Raw genomic sequence first — 19,757 nt, forward strand, 5'->3', positions numbered from 1 at the left:
TGATAGATAATTGGTTTTACTGCAATATCTTCCTGAGCTTTATTTTTCTTGCCTTTTTTCTTACTCCTGATTATATATGAATTAGGTTTTTATTTCTTAAATCATGTAACATAATCGTTCTAATTGACCTCTGGTAAAACCTAATTCATATATAATCAAGATAGAATTTGATGTTGAGTAGCAAGTAAAGAATTTTTCTACTACTGAATATTGATGTGAGGACTAAAAAAAAGCATGCAAAAAAATACAGAGAGGAAGAGATCCTCATTTAAATTACAGAAGAAAATTTTACAGAGAATATAAAATATATTACAGGTAATTGAAAAGAAATCAATTTATGTTATTCTGATTTACATTGCATCGATTGAGCTTAAACTTGAGAAGCAGTGGTCCCCTTCCTGTCATATGATCAATATTATTAGCTACTTCATGATCTTCATTTCCACCTGTTAGCTCAGATCTTGAAATATTTTCAAAACGCACCATTTGCTGATATCCTTCCACCACTTTTTCAGTATAACATAACTTGTTCCCCCTATAGATCTCCTCTAGAGTACAGTGCCGCGATTCGGCTAAAATATCCACCATGGAGCGTTTCTTACATCTCCCTCTACCCCTTCTTCTGCATTTACCTTTTACTGCCTTAGAAGATGAAAATGATGGACGACTTTTATGAACATGAATTGAACATCTAGCTGCCGCTGATTGAGATAAATTGAACTTTTCAGGTTGATTACCCTCTTCATGTGATGAAAGGTAGTCTCGCCGGCTACAGTCGTTGGTAACCTTGTTTCCTTCTCCGTGAGAGAACAAGTCAGAGTCATGCTTAACATTTTGCTGAGGCTGAATAAGATGATGTTGCACTTCAGTTTTGCCAAACTCACCTATACTGTCAATATCATTTGGAGAAGGCATCAAGTTGGAATTACACCCTTTGAGTGATTCAAATGGTGGCAACACATCTCTGACACCATGGTTGAGACACATTTGCAAATACTTCTCAGAAAATGGCCAGTTATGAAGGATGCAACTGCGACGCGAAGCAAGAACATACTGTCTGCAACAAAACTTAATATTAACATGTTTAGATTCATGTTCAAATATTCCAGAATCAATTCTGCTACCATAAAAGCTACAACGAGTAGCTTCTCGCAGAATCAATTCTCCTTACAACGTGAAAATCTACCGTCTATCGAAACATGCACTACATGCCAATAATTAAGATTAATCTTCAAAAAAAAAATTATTCTCAACTTTTTCCATTGTCTATCAACCATTGATATTTGATACAAATAATCCTTTCCAAAACCTAAAGATAAGTTTAATAGGACTCACAAAAGGGAATTAAAAACAATAGCAAATGAGAAACAAAGAGCTGAACAGAGAAAAAACACAAGCTTAAATTGTGCTTGAAATATTGTACATAATCTACAACAAATAGGCATTTCAAACCTTAAAAGTACAAGACAGTGCAATCCAAGAGACCAATCTATATATACAACATGAAATAATGGCATAATATTTAAGGGAAAAAAGGACCTTATTATATAGTTTGAAATGCAGATATACTTTGATGTTAATTTTTTCAGTACCTTATGGAGAAGGGTTTAACATCTGCTACAGAACCCGTTTCTTGTTGAGACATGATTTACCAGAGATTGCAACTTTGCAAGTCGATCCCAAAAAGCTGCATAAAATGACCAAGTTTCAATACCCTAGAGAACAAAAAAACGATATCAGAAAAAAAAAAAAAAAAAACGAGCACAAAATTTTCATGTGGGTACCCTAAAAGTGGATAATTTATACGCAGAGTATGTGGAGAAGGGAATGAGAGATGAAAGTTTTGGTGAATTCTTGTTCATTCAAGAAAGAAGCAACAGAGTGAGTCAGCTAAACATTCTTGAAACTTGAGAGGAAGAGAAAGAGAAGATTCATAGAACAGGATTAAGGAGAGAAAGGTTAGTAGGGTTTTGAAGGAAATGGGAATGGCGAAAAGAGAAGTAGAAGAGACAGAAATTAAGGAAGCAAAGGAAACTGAGTGAGAAACGAGGTAGTAGAAATGTGGAATGGTCACTTTATGTATTTTGCTTCTTTAATTGCTGTCTTTTTTTTTTTTTTTTTTGTTATTGTTGACTTCATTTTATCTATCTAGCCTTTAGCCACTGTGAGTGTGTTATGGAATAGTAGGAATGCTGCTATTTTTAGAGAAGAAGAAGCGGTGATATCTGTGATATTGGAAAAGATAAAATTCAAGTCCTGGTGTTGGCTAAAGGCTAGAAGGAGAAATTTCCAATATTCACTTTTTGAGTGGACACATGAGCCTTTGTGCTGTATTGGTAATTAACATTGTGGGATATCTGTTATTATTCTGTGTTAGAGGATTGCTGCCACACATGGAGGAGAATATATATTACCCAGAATTATGCAGCAGGTGGAGAGTACTTGAGCGCTTGGTGTAGTTGGTGGTATATATATGGATTTGTTCCTACTGCTTGGCTGGTGTGGGATTGGTAATTGGGCTGGGGTTATTTTGATTCTTTGTAAACTCCCTTGGAAAATTCTTCTCGGCTTTATAAATAGGTACTCTTTTTCCTTACTAGGTTTTCCCAAGGGGGTTTTCTCCTAGTAAGGTTTTAATGAGGCCATTTTTATAAAGCCTTTTTCCATTGGGGTATGGGGTGGGTTAGTTTTGGTTGTAGTAGGTTGCCTTGTATTGTTCTCGTTTCAGTCTTTTTCCCTTCTTTCTTCCTTACTTGTATTGGGATTGAAGTACCCCTTGTACTTCTTTTCAATATAATTCATATTGCTTATCAAAAAAAAAAATCTATCTAGTACTCACTTCATTTTGTTGACAAGTCCAAATAAAGATTTGACCGGGACGACTTATAAACGGTAGAATAACTCTCATCTAGCTTATTTGTTAGAGTAGATCTAACACAATAGTATTAGTTTATACTCTATTTACATTATGTCATCCATGTAAGAGAGCGTGTTGAAAAGTTTTACATCTTTGATCAAATATGTGTTTATAAAAAGTAGAAAAACTCTCTAATATTTGGTCAAACCTAAATTCTAAAGCATTTAACAACTACTATACCAATGTAAATTAAGGGAGGATTTTCAATTTTGGGCAATTTATAATAATCAGGTCTTTATAGAAACCAACCAAGAAAGAAAGTGAAATGTTTTTTTTGTTATATAGTTAACATATTCGTTTAAGGAAACTAAGGGAAAAAAGTATAGGTATAATTATTTTTTCTAATTTATAGTTAGTGATTTGTTTCATCTTTGCCTATCTGATATAAAGGAGAGCACACTCCTAAATGCTCTAAAGCCTCTCCTTTAAACCTCTATGCTTATGCACATGAACCCACATATTAGGTTGCATACTCTGACATGAATGAATAAGCTTATTCATACTGCTTTTGATTGAATATATATATATACACCCGCATATTAGCTTGCATACTCTGACATGAATGAATATGCTTGTTTTATATTGGTTTTGAGTGGTTGATATGACGAGTTGATATTAAATATACCTCTCTATTTATTTCTTCCTGTTGGTAGGAACATCAATATTTTCCATGCTGATATAAGTGATATGTGATTTGGGTATAGTTTCCATTAGCTGTGAAGAATTTTATCTAGCCGGATACATTGACAATGATTCTTGAAAATCTTATCCTACAGTTTGTGTTCTGAGTCCAACGGGTTAATCACTGACAAGCTGAAAGAATGCACATAATTCAAGACCTAATCACATGAAAATAAGCTTAAGTTCTTTTGAAAGCTGAATTAGTCCGGTTTTTGTCTCTACACTCATTCTTTTACTCTGTTCTCAATTGCACGGGTTTTGTGCATGTATGTTTTCTTCTGGTGATATTTCACTAAATGCATTGATTCGTCCTACTGGTTGATTTGCTGTTGTTTCATGAAACAGTTTTTGGCGCTTCCCTAGCTAATACAAAATCTGGTGCTGGATAACAATTTTATTGTTTTTAGAAAAATGATACGGATCGGATTAATATTTGAATTAAAAGAGCCTGGAAATTTTCAAAATATTATAGAAATTTAACCTACATTTTAGTTAAACCAATTTGTATTTATAAGTGATGGTATAGAGCTACTCTAAAATATTTTTCATTCAATTACCATTGTCCAAACTATTTCTACCTGGCTTAGAAGCCTAAAGACAAACGGAGAAAACTCTCAATTCCAAAATTGAAATATGCTTCAAGAGTTTTCTTTTTATAGCCTTAATAAGGAGGAGAATAAATTAGTTAAAAGAAATACAAAGATATATGGGTAGATGAAGCTGGGTAGATGTAACTGGGTACATAACCAATCACATCTAACCATCTGCACCCTAGTCGAATGATGTCGGCTTAGTGTTCTGCATCATCCTTTTAGGGCTCGAAAAAACTCGTCTATGAGGCTAGTCACTATCTTGGTCATGATAATGTGAAAGATCAGTGACATTAGAAAGATCCTAGCAATTCTATCATAGTGTTGTCATTGATCTTTTAAACCACTCGAAATAGTCTATAGGCTCTTGGAGAAAGTTTGACATTTTGTTGTTTAGGAAATCTTTCTTCTTTCAAGTAAATCCATACGAAATCTCCTTCTTTAAAAGTGACTTGCTTTCGGTGCTTATCTCCCACATTCTTGTACCTTGGTTCTTCTCAATCCGGTTCAAGCTTCTTCATTCAACTTAATTCTTGATCTATTTTGCTCTTTGGCTAGCATCTATGTTAAACTGATTATTAGTGGAGAAAGAAGCTAGGATTAAGAGGTCGAGTGTCATACACTACATCAAAAGGATATTTTCTTGTAGCTTAATTGGTAGAATTGTGGTAAGCAAACTGCACCGTGGAGCCAAAATACATTCTCATTGGGGGCTATTCTTCCCAACAAAACTTCACAGAAGCCTATTGATTGCATCGCTTTGACCATCAGTATGATGATGATTGGCACTACTCAATCCTAGCTTAGTACCCATTTTCTTCCACAAGGTTCACCAAAAGTGACGAAATATTTTTGTATCTGAATCAGAAGTGATGATTTTGAGAATTCCATGAAGACGAACAATTTCTTTAAAATAAATATAAAAAATATGGACAACATCATTTGTTTTATAGAGGGTGATGTTTTAAATAGACTCAAGCAATTATAACAAGAGTAATGATATATACACAGCTCATTTTTTAAACACTTTATTTCTACCTCTTTTTATTTCTATCTCTCTCATCTTATCATCTATCAAATCTCATATTTTCTCTCTCTTATTTTTTATTTTCTTCCTATCTCTCTCACCATTCCACCTCTCCACCTCAAAAGAAATGTGTGGATGAAACATTATCCATTATAACAATTAAGTAAAAAAAAAACAATAAAATGGTGACTCTTTTATAGAACGGTTCTAACATAACACATGATGCAGTTGGAACTTGGAAGCACAATAGGGATTAGTAAGCGCTAACCCTATGGACAAACTCTGGAATCCACCAGAACGAGATAAAACTCATAAATTTTATTATAATAAAAATTATCTTATGTCTATGTCTTACAATTGCTTAAATAGAAAAAGAAATAAGATCCTAACCGAAAATAAATAAGATTCTAACCAAAAACTAAATAAAACTACTAAAATACTTAAATTCTATTTTTCGGACCCGAAACGGATTCAGATGGGCTAAAAGTGAGGATTGCTAAAGCCTTATATAAGGACTACATTAGCCATATCATCAAGTCATCTTAATAGGTCAAAAACATTTTACCTTTCAAAGGGTATCACGTGAAAACAAAAGATTAGCAATGGTATAAAATTGGTATTACTATCCTAAACCATTGATTTCAAATTGCATGTTAATGAAGCCTTTCCCTCCATAAAAGGAACAAGTAAATAACAGGTGTTTAACTATAAGGCAAGCTTTATTGAACTACAACGCTGAACAAAATATTGAGTCCAGTCCAGACTAATTCATCATGTGCCTCCAACTGTAACAGTAGTATTACATGCATAAAATAAATAACAAAGCATTAATTTTCAAAACACATTTGAGGTTTTTAATCAATAGACTACAATTTGCAACATTTCTAAACACCATAAAACCTACAAAAATTCCCAGTAAAAACAGATAAACTAGTGCCATTATCCTAAAGTAAAAACATATTTTCCAAGAATTCTTAACTTGTAATCGCAACCTGAAAATAATACCTATAAACCATACCCCGGAAGGAATGAAAGCGTCAGTTTCTTTACTCAAATATTCATCAGTAATATAATAGTTTTTACTCTCTTGATTCCAATTTGATACACCAATTGGAAGTTCACCAGATCCATCTATAAGTAAATATAATTAAATGACTGACAGCTTGAATTTGATTAGCACTAGCACATAGTTAATAAAACAAAGGAATATAGTGATCATAGACTTCAAATGACATATTGAAATTTTATGTTTACCTCTCTCTACATATCTATTAATAAATAATAGAATCCTCTGAATATTTATGAAGAGAAAGAGAGACACAAAGATACATAATACAATGTCATGTGACATGAAATGATCCTGATCTGGGGAAAAATGTCTAAGCTCCAGCGACTTCTTGAGCTTGTTTCAACTTTCCTTTACTTTATACAGTTTTCCCCACTGCAACCCTTTTGTCTTCCACTTCAGTTTGGTTTTCAATCCTAGCAAACACTGGTTTAGGTTGGGCCATGACCTGGCCACCCTTAAGACCACCCCATCTGGTGTCACTCCAGGTTGCTGCATCAAATTGGTCCCTAGAATAGCCAAGCTGTGCATATATTCTCCAACTCAAGCTCGGGGAAACAGGAAATAGTGCAACTGCGATAATCCTCACTGTCTCTAATATAATCACAATGTCCTTGGCAGCTGCTTCAGAGGCAGCACCCCCTTGCTTAAAGGGAGACCATGGTGCACGCTCATCCATATAGGAATTGCCAATATTACCAATTTCCATTACAACCTCACAAGCTGATTAAAGGGATAGATTTTCATAGTGAATACGAGCTTTATCAACCAGCCTCTCTACATTGTCCTTAGAAAGCATTTCCTTCTGCAGCTGTAGTAGAATCCACCACCAAAGTTGATGGGCAGTTCTTTTTCAAATGCCCTAGTGTACAATTAAGAAGATTTCGGATTGTGTTGGCAAGGTGTGCATTTACAATATTGATGAAGTGTCCCTCTGAATAGTCCCCATCATTGACAAATTCCACCTCTCTAAGGAAGAAGTACATAACTGCATCGGTCCCGACTTTATTTACCGAATCATTTGGTTCAAGCGTATTCCCAAGTGACTTTCCCATCTTCAGGCCATCTTAACATTATCAAAATAATAAGCATTGCTTTGTCAAGAATCCATGTTCAAATACCATTTTGGGAAGGCACAGTCCAGCAGACATTAGCATAGCAAGCCAATAAACAGCATGGATGCGTAGAATATCCAATCAACTGCAGTGAAGCTGGCCAACCTGAAGAAACAGCATTTAGTAAATCAGGCTGTTCTTGCTCATCAGACAGTGCTGATATATAGCCTAATAAATCATCAATGAAATTTAAGAATTACTAGTGATCATAGACTTACTAGCCAACTGCTCTTTCAGTTTTCTACAAGTTAATGATGACCTGAACAAAAACATAGTGAGACTGAGCTAATAAATCCCTCTTACATAATTTAATTGACAGTTTGCACGTTACTGAGTTTTTTGTGAAGAGGAGAGACTAAATTACACCTAACAATTAGATAATGCAGCCATAGAAAGTTAAAAGTTTGAGGTACCAGCAGCAGTAAACTTTCACACATTTCAACTCCCACGGACAATGCACGCTCAGGCCAACACAGAATTATGCCATTAAAGTTCGACATCAAGTGATAAATCATCATCTAGACTGTCCCTAGACTTCTTCATTTTTGTATGTAGATCAAGTAGTAAATATCCTAGCAACTCCGATTGAGAATGGGACTTATCACCAACTACAAATACTTGCACTGTATTACCAACTTCAACCCAGCTACAGCCTGGCTGTTTTTTTAACCCCTTGTCCTTCATTTTCATCCTTACATTGGCAGCTTCTTTCCACTTCCCTACTGAGGCATACATATTTGAGAGTAATGAATAAGTGCCTGCATTTTCGGGTTCAATTTTCAAAATTTTCTTAGCTACAAGCTTGCCAATATCAGCATTTCCATGCACATTACAGCCAGCAAGGAGTGGTCCCCAAACAGACAATGATAAGTCTACCCCAAGCCCCTCAATTATATTGAAAGCTTCTTTTAGTCTTCCTGCACGACCACAAAGATCAACCAGACATGCATAGTGATCTTCTCTGACTTGTATAGATCTGTTTTTCAGAAGCCTATCAAAGTACTGAAGCCCCTCCTCAACTAATCCAGCATGACTGCAAGCTGTGAGAAGTTCAACATAGGTGACATCATTAGCTTGGAAACCCAATTCTTGCATTTTATTAAATAGATTAATTGCCTCTTTGCCATATCCATGGTGCGCATAGGCGGCAATCATACCATTCCAAGATATCAAATCCCTTTGCCTTAATAACCCTTCATCAAAAATCCTCCTAGCAATATGTAGCTCCCCACATTTTGAGTACATATTTATCAGCGCCGACACCACATATGTGCTCTCCTGAAAAACTGTTTTACTTATTAATTGATGAATTTGTTGGCCCTCGGTTAGACCAGCTAAGTCACTACAAGCACCTAATACGGTCACAAAAGTGCCAGTGTTGGGTTTTAATGCATGATCAGCTTGCAATTTGTTAAATATTTTCAATGCTTCTTCACTTAGACCATGTTGGACATAGCCTGTCATCATCGCAGTCCAAGTGATCACATTCTTTTGTGGCATTTCATGAAATAACTTCTCTGCCCTGTTTAAGTCTCCATTTTGAATGAACCCTGTGACCAATGTATTCCATGAAGGCATGTCTCTCTCAGGCATCCTCTCAAACAACTCCAAAGCCTCATCCAACCTCCTATTTTTAGCATAACCCTTAATCATCACATTCCAAGAAACCACATTTCTAACCGGCATCCTATCAAAAAGCTCTCGAGCATCATCAACTCTCCCATTTATTGCCAAACCATCAACCATGGTAGTCCAAGATTTCACATCCCTTTCCCGCATCTGATTAAAATGCCATTGTGCATCCTCAATCCTCCCACACTCTGACAGGGCCTTTATGATTGTATTCCAAGAAACTACATTCCTCTCCGGCATTCTCCTAAACAAATCCAAAGCCTTCTCGGTTTGGCCATTTCGTGCATACCCATCAATCATTGTGTTCCAAGAACGAACATTTCTCTCTGGCATCTCATAAAACAACCTCTCAGCTTCCTCAATCTGATTGAGCTTGACGTAGCCGTTAACCAACGCAGTCCAAGTAACCACATCTTTCATGGCATCCGGTCCATCAAACAGCTTCCTGGCTTCCTTAATCACGCCACACATGATATACCCATTTATCATTGTACCCCACAAATGCAAGTCCCGTTCAGGCATTCGATCAAACAGCTTGCGTGCATCATCGATTCTCCCTTCCTGGCAAAGCCTTGAGATGGATGTATTGCAGTCCTTCATTGCAGAATGGAGACTGGACGTGGATGTTGACATGGTCCTAAGGAATGGGTAGCCATTTATGATAAAGGTTGGGTGTGTCTTGAGCTTGGGAGCGTGCATCAAAATGAATGATAATGGAGGTAGCTTCTTCATCCTTGAATGGTAGCAGAGATGTTAAGAGAAGGATGAAATAGAGGGCTAACGAGTCAGTAACTGGCGATGATGCGCGGCGGCGGTGGTGGTGGCGGAGCGAGCAAGCGGTGGCTTGGCTTTGTTCTGAGAAACGAGAATTCAGATTGAGAATTGTGGGTTTGGCGGTGTGGACTTTCGTGTAATGTGACACTTTTTGAGAAAACACTCTTTTTGAGAAACAGGTAGGCACTTCTTACTCCCACCCACACTAGTAGGTACTAGGTACTCATTACAGCTCTTGAGACCCCACGGGTAGAAAAGGCTGGACTCAAGCTTGAAACAAATAGACACTTTTTTTTTTTATAAGCACACTTTTTATCTTATTTAAGTCTTAGAGAAATCTCCAAACTCTACAACTCATTAGCGTGATTTTTCTTAACATAAGGTTCTTTTGGAGTTTTCAGTCTTGGCTCATTGGTGCTTTAAGCTCCTCTGACTCCCAACACCAATTTCACCACACACAGAAAGGTACAAATATAAGAGGCAGAAGTGAGGAAGAAAAAAATAAGTCGTTATGTAACGTAAGAAAAAGTAAATGCGAATGTATGAACATGAAATCATGAAGTTTACTTCTCTTCTAGCATATATTTTGCATGATGCATACAAGCAATTTGAATATTTGATCACTTTTATTTTTCCTCCAAACTACAATCTAAGATGGAACAGACAATGTTCTGTTATATTGGATGTTGATTGCAGACTTACAATTAAGGTAGTTATTTGAAAGAATTAAAGAATAGAAAGAATGGTTAAAAGTCTAAGTAACATGCTCAAGAGAATAACAGATGTTATATATATCTAAAGGATTTTGAGCTAGCTAGTTGATTTGGTGTTCCAAGTTGGTAAGTATATATGTTAAGAAGCAAAACCCTTGTGTGGATCAAACGTCTGAACATGCACTCCAACTCAACTTCTAGATCTTCTATTGCCATTTGAACCCCTGCTAGCCTTTTATTTGCACTTTGAAGCACCATGGCATCATAATACATATCATGATCTGATGAATTATTCTGCAAATTCACATGAACAAGCTTTGACATGAAAGACCTTTTCCCTGTTCTTGAATAATCCAACCATGGTGATGAAATTAGTGACAACAGTGATTCCACAGTGGAAATGCTTGTCATCCTCACTTCCCTCAGAACATCAACAACCAGAGTTAGTTTTTGGTCCTTCATTGAAGTGATTATTTTTTCAGTCTTCATACCCTTCAACCATTTCAAGCACTTTAAAGTCTCTTTCTTTAACTTCTTCCTATAGCAATTGAAAGCTGTGATTTTTCCCTCAATTCCTGGCTCACCAATGCTTGCTCTTCGTAAAGTGAATTGGAGTTCTTGAAGGTGTTCTTTCACAAGCAAAAGAACATCTTTGGAGATGCCACACACCTCCAATATCCTCAGAGAGGACTCAGAGACATCACTGACCCATTTTTCTTCGTGCCAGTGGACAAGGGCTTGTTGAACCAATGGAGAATGAAGGAGGTCATTTGCAGAGTTTTGCATGTCTTTAAGAGCATCAAAATCAAGGGGTGTCATCTTGAACTAGTTGAAGAATAGTGCGCACTTTGTGAGAAATTAAATCAGGCTTTGAGTTAGCTAGAGGCTAGAAATAAGTTGGTATTCTGCTATAGCCTATAGGTGCTTCAATTCAATGGGTTTATATAGCAATGGAGCTTAAAATTAGTTTATACTAATTAGATCTCAGATTCAGATAAGGAAGCAAGAATGAAGTATCCTTCATGTGGTACGGAATTGGGGTTATGATAACAGCTAAGGTACCTCTTTGTCCTATGGAACCTTCCTTTGTGTGGATATGTTGGTCGTTTTAGGATATTGTTGTTGAATATAAGAGCAATATGATTAACAATGTATTAGTATAATTTCATGTCATTTGATAATGTCAACTGAAAAATTGCGTCGGTACGTTTATCTCTCTAATTTTCATAAATGCTTAAAAAAATTCACTAACTTAATATATATGAAAAGTGTGATTAACACAAAATTGCAATACGAGAAAACATGAGAAAATTTTCACGTGAGAGAGAAGATTTTAGTCAAGTTAACAATACATGCATGAGAAGAGGTGCATTCGTGCATGCCAACCTGTGATAGTTACTTAAGAGCTGAGAAAATGCTGTTCAAACAGAGAAGCTTGAAACAAATTGTGTATAAGGCACTTAAAATAATGTGATGTTGGATTATAAAAGATTATGCAATGTTGAATCTGGGTTACTGACAACTGTGCAATTTGTTTTTGTTTCTTAAATGCATGACATAAGTTCTGGATGCTATCATCCACCGTTAACTTGAGATTCTTCCCAGAAACTTCCCTATTGAAAAGGACAAAAGTTGCTGATTTCACATTGGATCTTATATTTCATGCAAAGCCAAAAAAAAAAATCTGGTTAGCTGATTTTGAAAATATTGTGGATCGTGAAGTTATGAATTTTCTGTAATGAACATCTAAAATATAGGGCAACTAAGATTAATATTTCAAATATCATATTAGATCGCCTAGTTGAATTGTGCACCACCCAGCCATGTCTAAGGTAGAAACATTTGTGGTTGACTTGAGAGTCTAAGGTACGTACATCTTAAAAAAACAATCATCTAAATTTGTTTGGAAAAGGATTATTAGACATCCACAAAATGCAGTGCGAAAGATTCAACAAATTAAACATTCAATCTGCCCTCTTTTATACATTATATAAAATAATAGAAAGAAGTTAAGTCTGAGATTAGTGCAATGTCGCCATAAAAATAAGAGTAGTTGTGGCAAGGCTTGTGATATTCTTTAATTTCACTTGGATTCTCCAATACCCTCCCCTCACAGGCTAGCTGGTGGCTTATGTTTCTTCGTGCTACCTTGGCCTTGCACACACGGTGATAAAACCTTGTATTTCTGTCGCCCTCCTTCTGCCATTGCATCCTTGATTTTGTCAACCAGATCGGCTCCTCAGCCCTATACTCTTTCCCTAGCTCATCCAGCACTCTCAGATGCTCTCTTCTCAGCTCCTCAAATACACCTTCATTTTCCATCGCCCTCATCACCTCCTTTAGTCTGTCCTCCAATTCTTTAATCTTCACCACACCCCAAACCCCTCTTCCCCTTCTCCATCATCTTCCACTCTATCTCACAAGCCTTGTCAAAACCTCACCAGGTTCTCCTTTTGTTTTTCAGAAAACACAATTTAGAATAACACAAATGTAGAGCCAAATCTTAATCTTCTTTTCTTCAATAAAGCAAAATCTATATACAAACTACTTATGTATTTATTTTATCAATCACATATATCATCCACATTGTACAAGTCGAAGTAGATCTTCAAGTGAGTAATCAAACACATATCACATTAATCCACTAGTTATGAGATCTCTAACATTAGTTTTATAACAATGTGAATATTCTCTATGATAAAGAGATATATATATATATACACACGGATTTACTTAATTTCATTTTTATTTAGGAGAAATTAAGTGCTTGCTTCAGCCTGTGACAATCAATCAAGTAAGCAAAACCGTGAGCCATGTTCTTCAAAGTGGCCTCATGAAGATCCTCATCATCAGTAGCGGTGGCATCGGTTGAGAAGAACACCCTGAACCCCCTGCCAAATGCGTCACGCGCCGTCGTCTCGCAGCAGAGGTTGGTCATCACACCCGTCACTATAACCTCCTCCACTCCCATACCCACCAGCATCTCTTCCAGCCTGGTTCCGGCGAACGCGCTGTAGGTTCTCTTCCCCACCACCGCATCCTTCTCGGTCTCACGGTGGAGCGACCCCATGAGCTCGGCCTCTTCGGTGCCGTCAAGGATGAAGTCCCCGAACCACCACTCAGTTAGCATGGGGTGGTCGGTGGCGGAGGTGTGGCGGTGGCGCGTGAAGATGACGGGGATGGAGGCGCGACGACAGAGGTCGATGGTGGTGTTGAGGTTTGGGAGGATTGGGGTGGCGATGGTGGAGAAGTAGTTCTGCATGTCGATGACTAGGAGAGCACATGATTTTGGATTTGGGTTTCTCTTTCTGATTTCGTATTTCTCGTACGATGATGATTTTACAGCACAAGAACTAGACATTGAAGAAGATGAGAATTGAGAACAGAAAGGGCTTTAGGTTTGGTTTGAGGTTGTAATTTGATTCATATAATCTAGTCCATGTCATTCTCGAGACTTCTTTGTGTCCTTTTTGCTAGGTGTTGTTCTTTGGGGCCTCTAATGGGTATCACCTAGAAGACAAGATAATGTGAGTTGCTTTTTATTTTATTTTATTAATTTCGGGATTTAAAGCGCCCAACTAACCTCTCTCATATAGGGTATTACAGGAATCGAATCTAAAGAAAACATAACTAAAAGAAGGTAAACTATCATAGTTCTTCATAGGCATGAGCAAGGAAAACCCATTCTTGGCAAAGGCATCCGCGACCGAGTTAGCTTCGCGAAAAACATGTTTCCAGTGGTAGTTTGAGCAACGAGAAAGGAGGTTCTTGATCTGTCCAACTAGAGGGCACTAGTATGAGAGTCTAGGCAGCCTTTGTCAAGGAGATTCACAGCTATCATAGAATTGGATTCTATATAAATTTTCGAGAACCCTCTTGCCATAGCAATTTCTACCCCGTGCAAGATTCCCCATAATTCAGCTTGAACAATAGAGCAGTTACAAAGGTTGACTGAACAGCCCACCAAGAATTGGCCATTGTGGTCTCTAAGAATACCACCACACGCAACACGATATTGGTCCATAATAAGTGTAAAAGTATAAGGACTGGAAATGCTAAATAGGAAAGTACAAGGTTCAGATTGTAATAATTAGTCAGTGACAGTTAGGAATGAGCTGTCACCAGCTAAGATAGTTAGTTAGAGTAACTGAATTGATTAGAGTAGTTAATCAATGGTTAACACTATAAATAGTGTTCCTCTCTTGTAATCAGATTCATGAAGTGAAAATTGATATTCAATTGAAGTTTCGTTTCACCTTCTTCACTCTTCTTCTCTGAAATCTTTGATGGTATCAGAGCATATCTTAGATCCATTCATTGTTTGTTGTGGAGACCTCTCATAATTGGGCCACCCGTTGTTGTTGATCCCACGTTCCTGGTTGTTCAGTCCTGGACGTGAGGGGGTGTGTTAGAAGTCTCACATTGGCTAGAGATAGAGCATAGATAGTCTTTTTAAGGGTAGTGCAAACCTCAACCCTTGAGCTAGCTTTTGTGGTTGAGTATAGGCCTCCCAATTTCTAATAATAAGAGATCCATCAGAGTTAATTTTGACCTAAGAGAAGGGAGGGGGGACCATCTCATGGTTCTTAGAAGTTAGATCACGTACCCGAGTGACTTAGAGGCTTGAAGATTCATCAAAGGAGGCAATTTTGATATCCATTATGAGGCTTCGAATTCTGCTACAAGTAGCATAAGGGGAGTTTCCCAAGTTCTAAAAAATTAGCTCGTTTCTGGATCTCCATATGACTTCCAAGGCAACACCAAACACGCTGCTCCAAGGAACCTCGTAATGGAAATAATTGTGGTTGTCCAGGTTCGACATTAACCAGTTCTCTCTGCCACAACTGAAGAAAGATTGGGTCAGTTCTTGGGGGAGGAGCTGCATGGAGGATAGTCTCACAGATAATGTGAGTTGCTTCATTCATATTTCACTCTCACTTGCTATTTGTGGAGAAATGCTAGTAATACTCATTTTTGACACATTTTTTTTAGGATTAATGGTTAAATTAGTCTCTGATTTTATGTTTGAGTTGAATTTAGTCTCTCAATGCGGAAAAATGACATTTAGTGATAGTCATTTTTATAATTACTGGTTTTTTTTTTACCACCTCTATTCGTTTTCCGCCAAAAGACTAAATCAAATTCGCTTACAAAATAACTAATTTGACCATTAACTCTTTTTTCTATCACTATTAAAATTCACTTAAGTTCACTAAATTATATGGGTTTCACTCTCAATTTGGTGGGGTTTATATAGATTTTAACTAGCATTAGAAAAGCTGTCAAACTGAGTGTATTTAGCAATCCTCCTCTCTATTTTAATCATATCATTTATCGTATATCTTAGTTCACTCTCTTGTATCTCACTTAGTGTAGATGTGTTTCTAGTGTAAACCAAACATTATTCAAGGATAAATAGTTCATTATGTGTTTTGTACTTTATAATTAAGAGATTAATTTCTATGTATTGAAGGTGTAAAAAGTTATACACAATCATTCAATCACAACCTTCCATTTCCTATTCTAATTATTATTAAATTCATAATTAATTATGAGCTTGCAAAATGAAGGGATGTGATTCAATGATGTAAAACTTATTTACACTGTGAGTGCATAAAAATTAATTTCTATAATTAATTTGTAGAAGGAGGATATTCTTAGTGGAGTATATTAGAGAACAATAATGATATTCTGAATGGTGAACTTACAATAGAACATCTCCAGTGTGTGTGTGTGATTCATGAGTCTTTTCATATACATTACAGCTTATTGCATATAACTATCCTATCTTTGCTAAGCAATTACCCTTTAAGCTTCTACTTCGTATACTTCTATCTAGTTCTATTTCCAATGAGTGCCACAAGTTCTACAACTGCCAATCCAATCATATACCATGTAGCTGCTGCCAGTACACACTGCAACCAAGAGCTGTTAACAATTTCCACGGCTAAAGAGCCACCCACATGTTGTTTCAACTCAGTTGTTAACTCAACTTCATGTAACCGAACCGTAGCCACCGCAATCATTGCGGTAACCACCGGAAATCCCCATGTAAAAGGGCTATTATGATTCTCACGTGTTCCATGATCTCTTTCTCTAGTTTTTTTCTGTGCTTTAGTAACTGAAGGTTTCTCATCTGGTGCTGGAGTAGCACTACTTTCAGTGGAAGAAGGAAGAGCAAAAGTTGATGGAGCCCAATACTCTTCAGGATGAATGGAATTTAATGGGGTTTGATGGCTAGTCCTTTTGGTTTCTCTTAGTTTCCTCTTTGCAGCTGCATCTCTGAGCTTACCAATGTTAGGTTCAGGTAATTGATACACAACTCTAGTCATGCTTTTCTCATGACTTGATGAACCAGGTGATTGCCAGTATAACCAATTAGAAATTGATCTTATTGCCTGAAATGCTGACATTCTTGATTCTCTTTGGAGGTCTATTTCCTGAAAGATGTGTTCTATGGTTAACCATCATTTTAATTCTTGAAAGGTATCAGGTCGTTTCACTTTAGTCACTGAAAGAAAGAAATTTTTTGTTCCTAAAGATGAAAAGCTGATAAATTTAATCAATTTTCTACATCAATTTAGTGCGCCTTTTTTTTTATTGAGAGATAAAAAAGTGATTTCTTTCTTTCAGTGATTAAATTGATCAACTGAGTATCTTTAGGGAGTCAAAATGGTGGTTTACTCTGAGAAATACAAGTTTTGAAGATTTAGCATAATGAAGTCAACTTTTGTGGCCACTACATTACATATCAAACTAACCTTAGACTGCTTAGAAGCTTTTTCCCTTGCTTCTTGGAATTTAGTTAGAAACTTCTCCACATCTACGAATATGTTAGAGACACGAGCACCAGCTGTATTACCTGCACCTATTCTTACATTGCCGCGTGGCTGCTTGGACATCAAGAACTCCAGAGCTGCAAGGTTGGACCTCTCAACCATCCTAATTTATTGAAGAGCAGAAAAATGGTGGTGATTCATGATATGTAAAAAGAAAAGGGAGAAGTGTGATTCATTTAAAAACTCATGGTAAAAAAAGTTTTCATCTTAGTTCTTAAATCTTTCAAAATTAATAGCTATTCATTGATTCCTATATAAATTAAAGAATTCTGATAATATGTGTTTCTGAGCACAACCAATGATATTGTCAATCTTGTTTAGCTATGTTTTGCAATCTAAGCACAAGAGTTATATTCTCCATTTTAATATCAAACTATCTTATGAATAAACCTGACTAGTTGCTTAACCCTTTCCTTTCTTAGCATCAGTGATCCTATGGAGCTACCAATGGGAAAAAGGGGATAGAAAATATCTATAAGATCACTACAACTAAAGATAACACATTGTGACCTTTTGAGCTTAAACAAGCAACTTCACTCTTAAAATAGAGTGATTGCAACATGGTGGATGTTTCTAATCATGGTTTTACATTGCAGTTCACAACCTCAATTGTAGTCGCAGACTCGCAGTATCAAGGTTTTTTATGTCCTGCAACTGTATTGCAACCACAATTGCAGTTGTATCAGCTGCATTTGTTGTTAATCTTGTGTATCTTAAATCAAAGTGAGCAAAAAGAAAAGACAACAATGGAATATCATTATGAAACAATAAAATATTGTACAATATCATCAAATCATAACAAATAAGGCATTATGCAACAATAAAGCAATAGAGATGATGCATTAATTTTAGTGATTCTCAAAATATGAAACCAAATGCAGAATGGTAAAGACACTTACGAAATGCAGTTGACAGGACAAGATTCTATTGCCTCTTCAATTTTCTGTTCAGAATCAGCCCACTGAGCAACAACCCTTGCTCTCCCATAAACTGATTCAATAGCAAAAGTCTTTTCAGCCAACAAAGCACATTTCAGGCAACCAATACATTTGATTTCATCAACAAACACTGCCCGCTCCTCACTCTCTGACCCTTGCCAAACAGAGTATATGGGTCTGCCAGTGAAGCCTTTAAAATCTGAAGTCTTTGCTTGCTCCTATAAGCAACCAGCCAAAATCAATTGGCAATTAATTTCACTTGAAATTATATTCCAAAAACACAAATTACTAGATTCCCCACTATTTGATTAGACAGCATCCTAGTTTTTCACTTGACATTGTCATCTTAAAATTCTGTGTTGATCTCCCTGTAAATATTTTTGAGATAAAAACAAATTTTGATATGAAAATATCATATGAAATGAGAAATCCATTCCCCTGATGGATATTGACATAGTGACATATTCCCAGTTCAAATGCAGAATCTCATCATTTCCTTTTGGTTATATTAAACAAATAGTGTGTAATAGCAATCTCATGCCCCAAATGCCAATTTGTACTAAAAACTGGAATTAGAAAGAACAAGCCCTTTAGATTAACTTATCAAAATAGCTTATGATATCTACTCATAAGTCAGTCTGAGCTTATTCTGATAAACTTTTTAGATTAGCTTATGAATAAACGTTTACACTACCTTATCGTAGGCAAGGCGTGCATTTGGGTCGGAGAGAATGGCATAAGCATCGTTGAGTATGATGGCCATGTCGTGGCCAACGGGGCCAGCAATGTCAGGGTGGCAGCGCTTCTGAAGAGAGCGGTATGCCATCTTGATCTGTGACTGATCACTCGAGCTCTCAATGCCCAAAAGATCATATAAATCAAAATCTAACAATGAAGATGCTGATGATGATGCCTTGCAAGTGAGAGTACTGGAGGAGGACATAGATTTAGAAGAATAAGGCTTGTAATTGGTAAACATGTTAGAAGTTAAGGGAGTGTAGAAAGGAGAAAAACATGCACTCGCCATTATCATGGAGTGAGTTTGAGAGCAAGGAGAAGCAAGAAGATAAGACATCATCACATACATACGGTAGAGTTTGATGATCTCGTGTAATATATGACCCACAACGAACCATGGGTGCAAAGATATTTTGCTTTTCTTGAAAACGATGTATGAAATGAAGCAGCCAAGTATACTTTTCCAAAATATCTTCCCACCTAGTACTGCAAAATAAAAGAAATAAACCACTTGACTATGCTATGCTGGCTGATTTTTCTCCTACACACAAAATTCGTAACTTTTGTCTTGATGTGAAATTAATCTACAGTCTATTTTGCGGCGGTTTAAACTGCCCCAAGTGCATAAGAATGCCACAAAATGAATAGTAGTGACTAGTTTCGCCTATTTCACCTAATACATTTTTCTTTGTTATCATCAAAACATATGAAAGAGATTGAGAATTTG

At 36.6% G+C, this 19,757-nt stretch overlaps 5 protein-coding genes and 1 pseudogene across 8 annotated transcripts; all 6 read right to left on the minus strand.

Moving 5' to 3' along the window:
• Positions 1-203: 203 nt before the first annotated feature.
• On the minus strand, positions 204-2,797 carry LOC130737495 (uncharacterized). Of its 2 annotated transcripts, none has more exons than XM_057589280.1 (3): positions 1,785-2,797; positions 1,593-1,687; positions 204-1,057 (listed from the first exon to the last, which is right to left on the minus strand). In XM_057589280.1, exons 2-3 carry the CDS (start codon positions 1,643-1,645, stop codon positions 331-333), a joined length of 780 nt encoding a protein of 259 aa, XP_057445263.1. In that variant the 5' UTR covers positions 1,646-1,687; positions 1,785-2,797; the 3' UTR covers positions 204-330. The 2 variants fall into 2 exon arrangements, with proteins under 2 accessions (XP_057445263.1, XP_057445264.1); XM_057589281.1 differs by having other exon boundaries at positions 1,593-1,715.
• Positions 2,798-6,409: 3,612 nt separating this feature from the next.
• Positions 6,410-7,592, minus strand: LOC130737498 (methionine--tRNA ligase, chloroplastic/mitochondrial-like; annotated as a pseudogene).
• LOC130737496 (pentatricopeptide repeat-containing protein At2g35030, mitochondrial-like) lies at positions 6,410-10,263 on the minus strand. 3 transcript variants are annotated; one of them, XM_057589283.1, is made up of 3 exons: positions 7,810-10,263; positions 7,615-7,655; positions 6,410-7,501 (listed from the first exon to the last, which is right to left on the minus strand). In XM_057589283.1, the coding sequence occupies exon 1, from the start codon at positions 9,758-9,760 to the stop codon at positions 7,883-7,885; it is 1,878 nt and encodes a 625-aa protein (XP_057445266.1). In that variant the 5' UTR covers positions 9,761-10,263; the 3' UTR covers positions 6,410-7,501; positions 7,615-7,655; positions 7,810-7,882. The 3 variants fall into 3 exon arrangements, with proteins under 3 accessions (XP_057445266.1, XP_057445268.1, XP_057445265.1); XM_057589285.1 differs by lacking the exon at positions 7,615-7,655; XM_057589282.1 differs by having other exon boundaries at positions 7,615-10,263.
• A 196-nt stretch (positions 10,264-10,459) lies between these two features.
• LOC130737497 (uncharacterized) lies at positions 10,460-11,589 on the minus strand. The gene has a single exon (XM_057589286.1). It carries the CDS (start codon positions 11,332-11,334, stop codon positions 10,588-10,590), a length of 747 nt encoding a protein of 248 aa, XP_057445269.1. The 5' UTR covers positions 11,335-11,589; the 3' UTR covers positions 10,460-10,587.
• A 1,464-nt stretch (positions 11,590-13,053) lies between these two features.
• LOC130737500 (nicotinamidase 2-like) lies at positions 13,054-14,012 on the minus strand. The gene has a single exon (XM_057589288.1). It carries the CDS (start codon positions 13,874-13,876, stop codon positions 13,265-13,267), a length of 612 nt encoding a protein of 203 aa, XP_057445271.1. The 5' UTR covers positions 13,877-14,012; the 3' UTR covers positions 13,054-13,264.
• Positions 14,013-16,185: 2,173 nt separating this feature from the next.
• On the minus strand, positions 16,186-19,413 carry LOC130737499 (chaperone protein dnaJ C76, chloroplastic). Its single transcript, XM_057589287.1, has 4 exons — positions 18,987-19,413; positions 18,254-18,510; positions 17,277-17,457; positions 16,186-16,955 (listed from the first exon to the last, which is right to left on the minus strand). The coding sequence occupies exons 1-4, from the start codon at positions 19,377-19,379 to the stop codon at positions 16,347-16,349; spliced, it is 1,440 nt and encodes a 479-aa protein (XP_057445270.1). The 5' UTR covers positions 19,380-19,413; the 3' UTR covers positions 16,186-16,346.
• Positions 19,414-19,757: the final 344 nt, after the last annotated feature.

This window comes from Lotus japonicus, chromosome 2 (assembly GCF_012489685.1).
Source record: "Lotus japonicus ecotype B-129 chromosome 2, LjGifu_v1.2".
In the NCBI taxonomy this organism is placed as follows: Eukaryota; Viridiplantae; Streptophyta; class Magnoliopsida; order Fabales; family Fabaceae; genus Lotus; species Lotus japonicus.